Raw genomic sequence first — 16,343 nt, 5'->3', positions numbered from 1 at the left:
ATACTTGTGTGCTGTTTGTGCTGTACAGGTCCTGGGACATCCATATGGGCTGGGGGACTGGTAGTGCCTTCACAGGGGTGGGAGGCATTGAAAGAAGACGAGACTCAAGACCAGATCAGATGGACTCTGGGGGGTGGGAAGGACTGATTCCCAGTCACTTTGTCCCGGGACCTCTGGGCAGGGGAGGCTGGAATCGTGAAGCTGCCCAGTCAGGGGATAGGCAGACAGAGTTGTGGTCAGCACCTTCCTCTCTCACTCTCAGAGGCATAGTTGGCCGGGCTGGGTCTGTGACCCCACACAGCTGGCGTCTCCCTCCCCGGCCCGGGCCCAGCATCTCAATGCCGTGATCTCTGGTTTGCGTTTAGCTCTGGCTGCCAGTGGCTGATCCATCCTTCAATTTTCCCCGCCCAGGGATAACATCTCTTGTCACACCTGTTGATCCTAGGCAGGGAGCAGGTTCATCTTGAACTCAAGTTAGCCAGTGAGAGCTTGGTTCCTACAGCACTCATTTGGAAAGGAGAGGGGACCAAACAGTAGCAGCTCTCACGTCCGCGTTTGTTTTGGGGCCAGGGGAGAAAAGACTCACATAGATGTTTGACTTTTTCTTTTATAACCTCTTTATGCTCTACAGCTTCACCCAGAAATACCCACCAGTAAAATTTTTATCAGAAAAGGACCGTAAAAGAATTTTGGTAAGTTTACACATCTGATTTATGTTGGCGATATCAAGGAATTTGCTTTTTAAATGGAAATGTAATTTGCAACCCATAAAAGTCACTGGTACAGTTCAGTGATTTATGGTTTGTTCACATCCTGATTTCAGAGAAACCCCATGCCCATCAGCAGTCATCTCCTAACCCACCCCTCTGTCCCCAAAGCTCCTAGCAAACACGGGAATGACTTTCTGTCTCTATGGATTTGTCTGTTTTGTGTATTTCAAATGTTGTAATATGTGGTCTTTTTCTTAAGCTGAGTAATGTTTCTGGGGTTCATCCATGCTGCAGATAATCCAGGCTCCATTCCTCTTTCTGGCTGAATAGTATTCCATCATGAGACTGGGCCATGTTTTGGTTATCCAGTCATCATTTGATGGGCATTTAGGGTGGTTTCTGCTTTGAGGTTACTGTGAACATAAGATAAAGGCTCTGTGAACATAGTTTTCTTGTTCCTCTAGGCATATATATACCTGGGAAAGGATTTACCAGGTCATGTGGTGACCCTGTGTTTAACTTCTTGAAGAAATGTGAAACGGTTCCCAGAACAGTGGTCTTAAAAAACCTTTTCTGGTTCACAGACCACCTTGATGAATATGTCGGGGGCTTTCCCGGCTAGTGGTTGCCTTGTTAAACATGAACACAAATTCACCATATGAGCCACAAATTCAACCCCATGTGGGTGTTGTGTAGGAAAGTGTGTTCCCAGAGACTGGCACCTTTGCGTTTTGAGCGGGTGCCAGCTGTGTTGAGATGTGATATGCCCTGAGGTGTATATTTCGTTAGTTCTAGCATGTCCACAGTCATGCAGCCATCACCAACTTCCGAACATCTTGTCCCCAAAGACACCCCAAGCCTATGAGCAGTCACTCCCCATTCCCCCAGCCCTGCCACCCCGAGGCAACCATGGGGTTACTTTCTGTCTGTGGACATGGGTCAACTCTGGGTTCTTATACAGGTGGAATAATGCACAATTTGGCCTTTTGTGACTGACTTCTTTCACTTAGTGATTTTTTAAGATTTATTCATGTTGCAGTGGGCCTCCGAGGTGGCTCAGTTTTAAAGACTCTGCCTGCCAGTGCAGGAGACACAGGTTCAATCCCCAGGTTGATTGAAAAGATCCCCTGGAGAAGGAAATGGCAACCCAGTGTTCTTGTCTCAGAAATCCCATGGACAGAGGAGCATGGTGGGCTATAGCCCATGGGGACGCAAAGGGTCAGACACGACGGAGCATCTGCGGACATTGCAGTATTTATCTGTACTTCATATCTTTTTATTACAAGTAATGTTTCATTGTATGGATAGGCCACACTTTATCCATTTATCCTATGAGTCACATGGCAGCTCTGTTTAACCTTTAGAGGAACTGCCAGACCTTTTGGTGAAGTGACTGCACCGTTTCACATCGCATTACAAACTTCAGTGTGTGCGGGGTCCATCTTTCCTTGCCCCTGCCAGCGTTTGTCATCATATGTCTCTTATCAGTAGCCCTCCTCATGGTGTCACATGGTGTCTAATTGTGTGTCTGTTTCAGATAATGTCTCTTCATTTATTTATATTGGCTCTCTGTGCAGCGCGCAAGATCTTAGTTCCCCACCCAGAAATCAAACCGGGGCCCCTTGCATTGGGAGCGCAGTCTGAACCACCACACCACCAGGGACGTCCTCTCATTGTGGTTCTGATTTGAGTTTCTCAGTGGCTGATGATGTCGAGCGTCTTTTAATGGGCCTGTTGGCCATTTCTTCTATCTCCATGGAGAAATGTCTTTTCAGACCCTTAGCCCATTTTAAAGTTGGATTCTTTTTCTTTTCATTTTTGTGTTATAAGAGTTCTTTATCCTAGATACAAGTTTCTTATCAGATACATGATATGCAGATATCTTGTTTTTGCCATTCTGTTTGTTGTCTTTTGTTGATGGTATTCTTCGAAGCTCAAAAGATTTAAATATTGATGAAGTTTATTTTTTCTTTTGTTCCTTGTGCTTTGATGTCACATTGAAGCAGACATAGTCTAATCCAAGGTCACTGATTTGCCATGTTTTTTGCTAAGAGTTTTATAGGTTTAGTTCTGACATTTAGGTATTTTGTGTTCATTTTTATATGTGGATTTAGATAAGGGTCTCCCATCCTTTTGCATCTGACTGCCCGGTGGTCCAGTACCCATCAAATTGTCTTGCCACCCTTATAAAAAATGAACTGTCCATAAACCCGAATGTTTATTTCTGAACTCTCAATTCTGTCCATTGACTGATGTCTGTCTTTGTGCCAGGACCACACGGTCTTGATTACTGTAGCTTTGTAGTAAGTTTTAAAATTGGGAGTTGTGAGTTCTTCAACTTTGTTCTTCTTTTTCAAGATAGTTTTGACTGTTCTGGACCCCTTACAGTTCCTTGTGAATTCTAAGATCAGCCTGTCATTTTCCACAAAGAAGCTGGCTGAGATTCTGATAGAGGTGAATTCAATCTGTAGGTCAGTTTGGGACATATAGCCATGTTAATAGTGTTCTAGTTCTTGAACATGGGGTGTCTTTATATTTATTTAGGTCTTCATTACTTTCTTTTAATTTTTTCTTTTGTGGTTTTCAGAATATAAATTTTGTACTTCCTTCATTGAATTTATTCTAAAGTGTCTTATCCTTTTTGGTGCTAGTATAAATTGAATTGTCAGTTTCATTTTTTCTTGTTGCTTTCCTGGTGGCTCAGTGGTGAAAAATCCACCTGTCATGCAGGGACGTGGATTCCATTCCTGGGTCGGAAAAATCCCATGGAAAAGGAAACGGCAATTCACTCCAGTTTTTGCGTGGAAAAGCCCATGGACAGAAGAGCCTGGTAGGCTACAGTCCATTGGTTTACAAAGAGTTGGACACAACTTAGTGACTAAAGAAACCAAAAAAGAAATTCTCTTGGTAAATAGAAACACAATTAATTTTTGTATTTTCTTAATGTATTGCAGCCATGCTGAATTCACTGATGAGTTCTAATAGTTTTAAGTGGATTCCTTAGTATTTTCATGCAGGTCATGTTACCTGTAAATACAGGTGGTTTAGCTTCCTCCTTTTCAATATAGATGCATTGTATTTCACTTTCTTGCCTAATTGTCCTTGCTGGAATTTCTAACACTTGATCCTGAATAGAAGTGAGAAGAGCAGACCTCCTTGTCTTGTTCCTGATCTCAGGGGAGAGGTTACAGCCTTTCACCATTGAATATGGTGTTACCTGTGGGTTTTCAGAGGTGCCTTTATCAGACTAAGGAATTTCCCATCTCTTCCTAGTTTATTCATTTTGCAACCCATCTTGCATACCCAGGATAAATCTCAGCTGATTACCACGTATAATCCTTTTTCATGTCTTGCTGTATTCCATTTGCTAGTATTTTGATAATTCTTATGTCTGTGTTTACAAGAGCTATTGGTCTGTAACTTTGCTTTCTTGTGATGTCTCTTCCTAGTTTTTGCCTCAGAGGTGTAATGGCCTTGTATAAGTGGAGTAGTGTTTCTTCCTCTTCTACTTTTTGGGAAGACTTTGTGTAGATTTCATGTTAAATTGACCTTTGAACAACATGGGTTTGAGCTGCACTGGTGGATTTTTTTTTTCAGTAGATACACACTACAGTACTTGACTTACCAGGTGGCTCAGGGGTAAAGAATCCACCAGCCAGTGTAGGAGATATGGGTTTGATTCCTGAGTCAGGAAGATCCCTTGGAGAAGGAAATGGGCAACCCGCCTCAGTATTCTTGCCTGGGAACCCCATGGACAGAGGAGCCTGGTGGGCTACAGTCCCTGGGGCTGGCAAAAGAGCTGGGCACACCTGAGTGACTAAACAACAAATATAAGACTGTAGCCTTATATTCCATTCCCTTATTCTCAGAGAACATGCTTTGTATGATTTGAATCCCTTTAAATTTATTGAGGCTTGTTTAGTGGCCTAGAATATGGTCTGTCTTAGAGAATATTTCCTGTTCTCTTAACAACTTGACCAGAGATGTATTAATATGCCTTTTGTTACCCAAATGGTATTGATCTGAGATGTATCAGTATTCACTTATATAACAAATTACTGACACAGGTGTTGGTTTCTACAAAGATCCCCTGGTCAATAATGTGTTAGAAGAACTGTGTATTATACTGCTGTTGAATGGAGTGTTGCAGAGGCATCTGGCACGTCCCGCGGGCTTGTACTTTTTGAGTGTTTATTTCCTTTATTTCTGCTGCGTAGTTCTGTGCAGTGTTGAGAATGAGATGTTGATGTTTCCGGTTACTGTTGAATTCTGTTTCTCTCTTCAGCTCTTTCAGCTCTGCTTTACATATTTTGTATCTCTGTTGTTAGGTGTGTAAATGTTTATACCTATTGTATTCACTTGATAGATTGACTCTTTTATCCTTACACAGTGCCCCCTCTTTGTCTGTGAACATTTTTTGTTTTAACTTTATTTGGTAGCATTACAGCCACTCCCTCTTTCTTATTGCTATTTCTGTGATACTGTATTTTACATTTTTACATTCAGTGTGTTATACCTTTGAGTCTCCAGTGACCCCTTTAGACCATGTGTGCTGCTGCTGCTCACTTGCTAGTTGTATCCAACTCTTTGTGACCCCATGGACTGTAGTCTGCCAGGCTTCTCTGTCCATGGGATTTCCCAGGCAAGAGTACTGGCGTGGGTTGCCATTTCTTTACAGAATGTTAATCTTTTTATCACCAAGTCCACTTTGCTTTTTTTGTTCCTGTGGATTTGAATTAACTTTGGTGTCATTTCTTTACTGCAAACGACTTTGCTCTCACCTACCTTCTTTGTTTTATTGTTGTCAAATATGTTTCTATAAGGATAAATAGCACAGTTTTTTAAGGATAATACATTTTTATAGGGATACATAATACAATTATATACATATTGTTTTCAACTGGCTTTTTCTTTTTTGTTGTAGTGCTAAAACATATAAAATTTTTATTTTAACCAGTAAGTGTTTAGTTCTTTGGCCATAAGTGTGTCCACAATGCTGTGCCAAGTAGTTTGGTATTAAATTGAAAGTATTTCAGAAGAGAAGAAAAAATGTGATTATATTACCTTTTATAGTTAGTTACTCAATTACTTTGCTCTCCCCCTGCTTCCTAGAATCATTTGCCTTCAGCCTGAAGAATTTAGTGTTTCTTGTATAGCAGGTCTGCTAGCAATGAATTCACTCGTTTCTTATCTTATTTTTGTTTTTTATCTCTAGAAGTTATCTTTGGTGTTTGTAAGTCTTGGCTGCAGTTTCTCTCTACTGCTTCCTCTGTCATTTGTTAAGAAACGTCAGCAGTGGGTCACGGGGTTCCCTGCACGTCAGGGGTCATTTTCTTTTCCTCCTGTTCAGTTTCCTGTGGCTGCAGTAACATTTCCACCGACCCTGTAACTTACACCAGCAGACACTCCCAGTTCTGGAAGCTGGCTGTCTATACCCACACTGTTGGCAGGGCTGTCCTGTCTGATGGCTCTGCGGGGGATTGTTCCAGGCCTTTCTCTCCACTGCACTTTGGCTAGGAGCCCCTGAGCCCTCTGCTCTATGGGGCTTCACCCCAGTCTCTGCCTCCACTGTCACATGTTGCCCTCCCTGTGTCTCATGCTGGACTCATGACCTCCTCCATAGTGACCTCACTTTAGCTAATCACACCCGCAGTGACCCTGTTTCCAAATGACGTCACGTCCTGAGGCTGGACAGTATTCAGCCCAACGCAGCTGCTTTCAGACTTCACCTTTGTCTCTGGATGTCATCATTTTTAGCGTGACATATCTGCCTGTGACGCGTCTACCCATGTTTACGTTTTCCTGCTTGGAGCTTGTGGAGCTTCTTGAATGTGTGGATTACCATGTTTCATCAGTTTTGGGGAGCTGCAGCTATTCTTTCCTTAGTATTTTCCCATTACCTGCATGTTGGGGTGGTCCTCGGCACCTCATGTTTGTTAGAAGCTCTGCTCACGTTCCCTTTCAAGTTCTGTCTGTTCTGCATGTTGCATAAACCCCCTCTGGTCTGGCCTCACGTTTGCATGTTCGTTCTTCTGCTGGATCCAGATTGTTGACTCTCTGGCGCCTTTTCCTCTCTGGTTACTGCACTCGATGGCAGAATCTCCATCCATTTCTGTCTTACAGCTTTCTTCTCTTTAGTCTCTCTCCGCGTCTTCAGCTGGCTTCCTCCAGTTCTTTGCGTATGCTTGTGGTGGCTGCGTCGGCGACCACTGAATCTGACGTCCGGGTCCCGTGGGCAGGTGTGCCGCCTGGTTGCTGTCCTATGCGTGAATCCCACACAGCTGTTTCTTTGTGCATCTCGACATTTTTGATAGAAAACTGGCCACTTTGGCTGGGACCTGCGGCAGCTCTGGATCCTGTTCACCCCTCCCCACCAGGCCTGTTGTGTTTTGGTTTGTTGGTGTGTTTGTGTTTGTTCAGTGGCCTGGCTGGTCTGTGTTGCTGACAAGTTTCCCCTGGAGTGTGAGAGTGGTGGCTGCTCCTCAGAGGCTGCAGCCTCGGGCGTGGACACGGTCACCCTGGAAGGTGGTCCCAGCGCAGTCTTTGTCACTGTTTCTTTCCCTGATGGCCCTCTTGAGCCAATCCCCTTGTGTGGGGTCACAGCAATTGTTAGGCTCCTATAACTGGCCTGTGCTGTGGTCCGTCCTTTCATCAGGACCTACTAAATTGTCCCTTGGTCCTACCCAGTTAAATTCTCTCCCCTTTGCAGAGGGCGCTTTGAGCCAAGCTGTGGAGGTTTGTCCTGACCCTGGGGGCTCCAGGGTCTCCCGGGTCTGCCTGCTGAACCAGCTATCCTTGTGGGGCACCAGCCCCTCTTCGCTGCTCTCCATCCCCGTCCCCCTTATGCTTGAACTTTTCCCCCTTTATTCCAAATAAAGTCAGCTCCTTAAGGGACAGCTTTGTTCTCTTTTTTTATTGACTTCTTCTGTCCCCAGGGAGCAGTCTCTGAGCCACCTGACGGGAAACCTCTGGAGCTGGAGGAGGGAGTGAACCCTGCTTACAGGCAAGGGGTGGGGCAGGAGGAGTAGCCCCTGATCTTCTTGCCTCGCCCTTGGCCACATGGGGGCTGAGCCGGGGTCACCAGGGCCCCAGAGTCACAGCCTTTCGTGAGGGTGGGGAGGAGCTTCTGCTCTAGGGTGCAGGTGGGAGCTGGGTGGGGAAAGGGGGCACTTGGCTACCAGGCTCAGGGGTCAGGAGTCCAGGCCAGAGGGGACCAAAAATGAGAAATGCTGGGGACAGGGTTTGCCCTTCCCAGTGAGATGCCGAATCTTGTCACTGGGAGCCCTTGTTTTTGGCCATCCCTGAGAATCTCACCTTCTCACCTGCTGTGAACTGGTGGACGCGGGGATGGCGGGGTGGTGGAAGGTGAGGCAGTGAGCAGGCTGGGGCTCCTGTATCCAGACTGCACTTTAGTGGATTTTCTTGGGTGAAGGTTTCTTCATCTGTCATTTACCTTAGGACAAAATCCAAAGACTTAAATATTGGGTTCTGGAGTTAGTTTTCACCAGTTGTGGTTGTCTAGTTTCACCAGATATGTGGAGCACCTGATTGACCTGTGACCTTGATGTATGAGAGTTTAGGATGCCGGAGGAGTCTGTTGATAGCCAGCATCTCTGTTGAGGGACCATGAGTGCCAAACACCAGAGTTGACACTCGTGACTCAGAGTTAAACTGCTTCCCGCACACAACCTCCCTTTTCTTTTAGAAGTTACAGAAGGTCCCTGCCTGTTCGAGTGGCTCCATAAATCTCACCACGAGCAGACTCTGAAGCCTGTGTACCCTTGTGTTCTGGATATTTTCTGTCATATCAAAAACATGCAAGCCTTTAGGCACAGATCGGGAGAGACATCAGTGAAGAGGGCTTCCCAGGTGGTGCTAGTGGTAAAGAACCCACCTGCCAATTCAGGTTAGACATAAGAGATGTTTGATCTAAGACAATAAGAGGGTCCAGTCCCTGGGTCAGGAAGGTCCCCTGAAGGGAAGAGCATGGCAACCCACTCCAGTATTCTTGTCTGGAGAATCCCATGGACAGAGGAGCCTAGCAGGCTACAGTCCATGGGGTCGCAAAGATATAACATAAGTGACTTAGCTACACGCACATCAGCGAAAAGCTGATTTTCCTAATCTTCCTGCTACCAAACATCACAGTAATCAGAAAATCTGACACTCCGTGCTGATATATGAGACCTGCATAGCCTCTCGAGGGTTCCTGTCACTGCCAGGGGGGATGGTTTTCCTGTTAATGCTGAGCCCTGTGGAATTAATTTCACTTTCTGTACAGTTACAGTCAATAGGCTTAGTGTTTTCCACTCTTTACCATCTCATTGGTTAAGTCTCATTTCAGAGTCATTTGGAGCCCAAGGCTGGCATATGGCTGCTGAAACTTAAAGCCTTCTCAGTAATTGTTGAAGCCTCAGCACAAAGAAGAGATTTGCTCCAACAGATATTTTTTTCTTCTTGCTGATGAACTATGAGGCATAAGTTTGGGTGCTGACCTGAGCTGGACCCTGCTGGCTCCCTCAGGAGCATGTGGGACTGAGATCACGGACCGCAGAGGCAAGCGGAGCTGCGCAGGGCCTGATGTGTTCCATGGGCGAGGCCTCAGGAAGCTGTCTGAGTGCCAAGCTTCTGCCCATTCTGTTTCTATTTGAATTGCCTGAGGGGATGAAGCTGAGTAGAAGAAACATTTTATAACCACCCAGCTATGTTACATGGTGGCACTAGTGGTAAAGAATCTGCCTGCCAACTTAGGAGATGTAAGAGACGTGGATTTAGTCCCCGGGTTGGGAAGATCCCCTGAAGAAGGAAATGGCAACCCACTCCAGTATTCTTGCCTGGAGAATCCCATAGACAGGGGAGCATGGCAGGCTACAGTCCATGGGATCACAAAGTGTCAGACATGACTGAAGCGACCTAGCATGCACACATGTAGCTGTGTTACATAAACAAATACTTTAGATGGAAAGGAATTATTCCAGAAAAAATCTTTAACCTATTTTAAGAAAGGCTAAGGTACTTCCTTCCCCAGGGGATCTTCCTGATCCAGGGACTGAACCCACATCTCCAGGCATTTTCTTTACCACTCCTGAAGCCATGAAATTATCGCTTGTTCCTTGGAAGAAAAGCTATGACCAACCTAGACAGCATATTAAAAAAGCAGAGATATTACCAACAAAGGTCCGTCTAGTCAAAGCTATGGTTTTTCCAGTAGTCATGTATATATGTTGGACCATAAAGAAAGCAGAGCACCGAAGAATTGATTGTTTTGACCTGTAGTGTTGGAGAAGACTCTTGAGAATCTCTTGGATAGCAAGGAGGTCAAACCAGTCTATCCTAAAGAAAATCAGTCCTGAAAATTCATTGGAAGGACTGAAGCTGAAGCTCTAATATTTTGGCTACCTGATGTGAAGAACTGACTCACTGGAAAAGACCTTGATACTGGGAAAGATTGAAGGCTGGAGGAGAAGGGGACGACAGAGTATGAGATGGTTGGATGGCATCACCAACTCGATGGACGTGAGTTTGAGCAGGCTCCGGGAGTTGGTGATGGACAGGGTTGCCGGCTTGCTGCAGTCCATAGAGTTGCAAAGAGTCAGATTGGACTGAGCAACTGAACTGTAACTATATTCTTGCCTGGGAAATCCCACGCACAAGGGAGTACGGTGGGCTACAGTCCATGTGGTTGCAAAGAGTCGGACATGACTTAGCAACTAAACAGTAACAATGGTGCTTCAGGCAGTTTTTTGTCGCCACTGAGACTAGTGAAATGTTGGTGGCTGTCCTGTATGACTTAACACCCTGTCTTTCTGCTGGCTCCCAGGTCTCACCCAGTTATTTTAGGTGCAGAGATAAAGTTGGCATGTTTTGGGATATCTTATTTTAGGAAGTGTTTGCATATCAATATAGAGTTACATTAAGAGGTGTTAAATTTCTTCTGAAAAGATGTAATTTTACTGATGTAGAAACTGTGGGAAAACACAATTAAACAAAGGTAAGACACAATGAAATCTCACCTGAGTCCAGCACTAGAGGTGAGCCAGATTGGAAGTTAGTTATTTTTCCGGAGAATTATTCTTTCAAATCACTGTGCAGGTGTATAGATGAAAATGTAGGAGCACTGAAGATAAAACGCACCCCAGACAAGTGGACAGGTGGCGGACAGACTGTGGAATCAGCAGGACAGGCTGATGTGTCTTTCTCAGGGATCCTGGCCCAAAACCCCAGCCCCGAGATGTCGGTTCTCATCCCTGAAGTAAAGGGGAGTAGAATAACAGGGTTCCCGACAGAGAACAGATGCAGCTGATGGGAGACTGAGGAGCATCAGGGCTTCTTGGCTGTGCATGTTCTAAACCTTCATATTTGTATTTTCATCTGAGCACATCCTCTGGTGGTGGGCAGGTGGTTCTTGGGCTGGTGTGTCGTTCCCCCGTGCCCCCTGCCCCTGCCACAGTCAGCCTTCTCCCCTGCTCCCCAGGCAGCTTTGCTCACACCTGGGATAAACACTGGAAAGACACATCAGGTTTTCTATGAACAGAGGACTTCATGCAGAGTAAATGTTTTACAACCATAGACCTAGAGGTTACGATGCTTTCTCCTTAGGTAAAAAGAGTGCGTGTTTTCTCTACTGCTAATTCTTTCACTTTGGAACAGGAGGGAGACAGGAATGTGAATTTTGAAGGAGGAGAAGATGAGATGGGTCGCCAGGATGAGTAGAGGATGTATCTTCCATCGGTTTATTATTTTTGCTCCTACCCTCCAAAAACAAAATGCACTTTTTATCTAGCCCCCTCTACTTACATTATCTGGATCAAGTCTTTTTATTAGTTGAAATATTTTTCAGTCATAATTGCCGTTTCACATTTGCTGGGTGTCTGTTTTAGAAGCACGTTCCTGGTGATCTCTGGCCCCTGGTGGTCATTCAGAGCTGCCCACTCCTGTTCGGCTGGGTCTCTGACTGGGCACAACCGAACAGTGCAGCTACTCACTCGGGGCCTTGATCTGCACAGTGTCCACTGCTTCTTATTTGGTTCTTGAACAGCTTGAAAGATCGTAGCTTTTTATGAGGTTTCTGAGTCTAGTTTAAACATGACGTCCTTTCTTTTTGGTAGTTCACCAAATAGACGCAGGTTCTGGTCACTTTTTACAAAAGTGGTTCTAAAAGAATTAGAATCCCCTTAGTGATGCTCAGCGTCCCACCCATATAGAACAAGGATCTTTTAGTAATGTCAGGCTCTCCATCGAAGAGTGCACTTTGAACTCATAATTGCTACTTTCCATATCACTTATCCAGGCTGCCTTGGTATCTCTAATTTTCTTGAAGAGATCTCTAGTCTTTCCCATTCTGTTGTTTTCCTCTATTTCTTTGCATTGATCGCGGAAGAAGGCTTTCTTATCTCTTCTTGCTGTTCTTTGGAACTCTGCATTCAGATGCTTATATCTTTCCTTTTCTCCTTTGCTTTTCACTTTTCTTCCTGTCACAGCTATTTGTAAGGCCTTCCCAGACAGCCATTTTTGCTTTTTTGCATTTCTTTTCCATGGGGATGGTTTTGATCCCTGTCTCCTGCACAATGTCACGAACCTCATTCCATAGTTCATCAGGCACTCTATCAGATCTAGGCCCTTAAATCTATTTCTCACTTCCACTGTATAATCATAAGGGATTTGATTTAGGTCATACCTGAATGGTCTAGCGGTTTTCCCTACTTTCTTCAATTTGAGTCTGAATTTGGTAATAAGGAGTTCATGATCTGAGCCACAGTCAGCTCCTGATCTTGTTTTTCTTGACTGTATAGAGCTTCTCCATCTTTGGCTGCAAAGAATATAATCAGTCTGATTTCAGTGTTGACCATCTGGTGATGTCCATGTGTAGAGTCTTCTCTTGTGTTGTTGGAAGAGGGTGTTTGCTATGACCAGTGCATTTTCTTGGCAGAACTCTATTAGTCTTTGCCCTGCTTCATTCTGCATTCCAAGGCCAGGAATTCTGCCTGTTACTCCAGGTGTTTCTTGACTTCCTACTTTTGCATTCCAGTCCCCTATAATGAAAAGGACATCTTTTTTTGGGTGTTAGTTTTAAAAGGTCTTGTAGGTCTTCATAAAAACCGTTCAACTTCAGTTTCTTCAGCGTTACTGGTTGGGGCATAGACTTGGATAACCGTGATATTGACTGGTTTGCCTTGGAGATGAACAGAGATCATTCTGTCGTTTTTGAGAATGCATCCAAGTACTGCATTTCGGACTCTCTTGTTGACCATGATGGCTACTCCATTTCTTCTGAGGGATTCCTGCCCGCAGTAGTAGATATAATGGTCATCTGAGTTAAATTCACCCATTCCAGTCCATTTTAGTTCGCGAGTCGGACACGACTGAGCGACTAATCTGAACTATCCAGGCTGCCTAGACATATACAGGTCCAACTCCCTGCTCTGAAGTCAGAGGACCTGCACCTCAACAGCCTGCCTGCACACACCCTCCCCTGCCCACACATACACCCCCTTGCTCTCACACACCCTCCTCTGCCCGCACACACCCTCCCCAACCTGCACACACACACCCTTGCTCTCACACACCTTCCCCTGCCCGCACACACAACCCCTTGCTCTCACACATCCTCCCCTGCCCGCACACTCCCTCCCCCACCTGCACACACACACCCTTGCTCTCACACACCTTCCCCTGCCCGCACACATAACCCCTTGGATTCATACACCCTCCCTTGCCTGCACGCACCCCTCTGTCCACACACACAACCCCCTCCCCGCACATACCCTCCCCTGTCCTCACACACCGTCCTCTACCTGCACACATACCCCTGCCCGCACACACATGCCCCCGCCTGCATACACACACCCCTGCCCATACATGCACCCTCCCCTGCCCACACACACATACACCCCTGCCTGCACACACAACACGCCCCCCCCCCCCACACACACAAGCTTCCCTGCCCACACACACCTCCCCTGTTCAGTAGGGGATACACTGGTACACATCCCTTGTACAGAGTGATCACCATGCTCTCCCCTGCTGTCCCCATGCAGGTAACTGGGGGCGCAGGCTTTGTGGGTTCCCACCTCACAGACAAACTCATGATGGACGGTCATGAAGTGACTGTGGTGGACAACTTCTTCACCGGCAGGAAGAGGAACGTGGAGCACTGGATCGGCCACGAGAACTTTGAACTGATCAACCACGACGTGGTGGAGCCACTGTACATCGAAGGTGAGCGAAGGCTGCTGTGCTGGTTGGTGCCTGGTGGGTGGTGGGCTCGACAGGGCCCCCGGATGGGTGGCTGACTTGGTCCTGCTGAGTCCCTGTCTGGTTTTGGAAACAGTCTCACCACATCTCGGGCACTACCCTGGCCTCTGTGATGGAGACTGGATTGGGGAACGGTCTGGATTCACTGTTACCTGGCTGTTGATCTCATATTTACAGCAGGGAAGCAATGTTCTCCTGCTTTGACAAGCATCTTGTGGGGCTGGGTTGGTCTGTTTGTCTCCCGGGCTGGCATGCTGTGTGGGTTTTAACAGGGTCCCAGTGGTACCACTTGATTTTCATCTCCCCAGCAGAGCTCTACCAGCGTCTTCTTGGCACACATCTTGTTATTTTCAGTGTGACCACTGTGGTTTATTCTGATTTCCTATTTCCAGTGGGAAAGTAGATGTTGTCCGGACTCAGGACGGGGTAGTCCGTGTGGAGGAGGAGCTAATAACTGGGGTGGCTCGGGTCTGGGCGGGCGCAGTGGCCTCAGGGCCCCCTTGTGGTGATGAATTATGAAATGGTCAGACAGGAAGCCTTATTGTAATCACAGGGGTTGCGACAGAGGCCTCTGCATTGTCGGGGTTAGAGGATTGGGAAATAAAGTTGTTGCTTTGGAAGGAATTGTAATCACTGAAATAACTTAATCGGATTGTCTATGGCTTTAAAACAATTCTGGATTTTACCCACCACAGCGTTAAGTTTCTGATGTTGAATCTACCCTGCAGACTGGCTCTGGAAGCAGTAAAGTGAATTATTCTCCGCACCCCTCCAACCCATTCAGGACATGGGAGGTTTCTGAGAAGCCAGGGCCAGTGGAGGGTGTGTGGTTTGTGGGGTGGACACCAGGCTGCCGCAATGGTGGTCGCTGAGCTGTGGCCCGGGACAGCTCCTTGGACCCAGGCAGGTGTCTGTCCCAGGAGAGGGCCCTAGGAACAAGACAGCGGGCGGTGACCAGGTTCTCAGAGCTGATCAAATGCTCCTGAAGGGAGGGGGAGCCCCTCGGAAGATGAGCTGGGAGAGGAAGGAGCTGTCTTCATGGGCAGGCGGACTTCAGGTTTCTGGTCTGACCGATTGGGAGCCTGGAGTAGCCCCTCCTGTCCTCACAGCTGGGAGGTGAGCAGACTGATGGCTGGCCGCCTTCTCTGCTCCTGCAGGGGACGGGGTGCCCAGGGCACACTGCCCCCAGGATCCCGAGATGGTGCTGGACCCAGAACCCCAGCTGGGCGGAAATGAGTGGGAGCTGCCCAGGGGCTGGGACAGTGTGGACAGGCTGTAAGTCCCAGCCTCAGCTCTGGAGGTCGGGCGCCCTTGTGTTAAGTTTCCCTTCCAGGAGCCCCATGAAGGGGATTCTCAGTGACAGGTTTCCAGCAAGGGGCAAGGGGGCGGGGGGAATGAGCCCTCCTAAAAATCCACCCAGAGCACCCAGTTCTCCCCTGAAGCCTCCTCAGGGAGCCTTCCCACAGCCTGACCAACATGGAGGGATGCCCCCAGCCCAGGTTCACAACGAGGGGACCCCATCCTGGGACCTCCCTCCCCCCACCTCACTCCCCCCTCCTCTCAGTGGAGACTCCGAGGACAACAGGTGCACCAAAGGAATCCCAGGGCCCCGGGTAAGGAAGTCTCTAGGGAAACCCAGGGACAACCAGGGAGACCACACCGAGGCCAGAGGCTGACCCCGAGGGCTACAGGGCAGCGAGCGCAGCTTGTGTCCAGCCTGTTTATCCCCACTGTGCCTGGTGCATGGTGCACGTCCACAGTACAGACTCAGCCTGAAGAGGCAAAGCCAACATCAGACCTGGAGCAGATGTAGCAGGGACATGGAGTTACCAGAATGACTGTTTATATACCTCTGATCCATGTGCAGAGGGCACAGATGGGTAAAGTGGAGTCTGCAGAGATGGGAGGGTCACGGGGGCTGAGAGATAGAATGTTGTGGTCACGGGTTAAGAGTCTGGCTTTCTGTGCAGTGGATACAGGTTTGATCCCTGATCTGGGGAGCTCCCACATGCTGCACAGCAGCTAAGTCCGAGCAGCCACAAAGACCAGAAATAATTAACTAACTAAAAAGCCAGAAATAATAAAAAATAAACAAAAATTTTAAAAGTTACATAGAAGAGAATCTTAATTTTTTTCTCTCCTTTCAAAAGATGATTCTTTGCTAGTGATAAAAGTAATACACAGATGCTAAAGAACATTTGGAAAAGTATAAAAAAGAAAATAGAAAATTAATCCTCTTATCCAAAAATGCTCTCTCTGTTCTTGTTAACATCTAATAATTTCTTTAAATGTGATCTTTTTAGATTAAATGTATGGTTAATAGGCAATATAAACTATATGGTTCAATTAAAAAAAAAAAAAAAAAGAAATTCCTTAAAA

At 46.6% G+C, this 16,343-nt stretch overlaps 1 protein-coding gene across 2 annotated transcripts in view; it reads left to right on the top strand.

Moving 5' to 3' along the window:
* Positions 1-16,343, top strand: part of UXS1 (UDP-glucuronate decarboxylase 1) — a 56,634-nt gene that overhangs the window by 18,872 nt on the left and 21,419 nt on the right. For both annotated transcript variants that reach the window (XM_015094365.3, XM_015094363.3), the window contains exons 5-6: positions 632-692; positions 13,748-13,928. In XM_015094365.3, coding sequence (XP_014949851.2) covers positions 632-692; positions 13,748-13,928 — 242 coding nt within the window. The remainder of the gene's footprint in view (positions 1-631; positions 693-13,747; positions 13,929-16,343) is intronic.

This window comes from Ovis aries, chromosome 3, assembly GCF_016772045.2.
Source record: "Ovis aries strain OAR_USU_Benz2616 breed Rambouillet chromosome 3, ARS-UI_Ramb_v3.0, whole genome shotgun sequence".
NCBI lineage: Eukaryota > Metazoa > Chordata > Mammalia > Artiodactyla > Bovidae > Ovis > Ovis aries.
The sequence above is the reverse complement of the archived record's forward strand: the minus strand, read 5'-3'. Positions and strand labels throughout refer to the sequence as shown.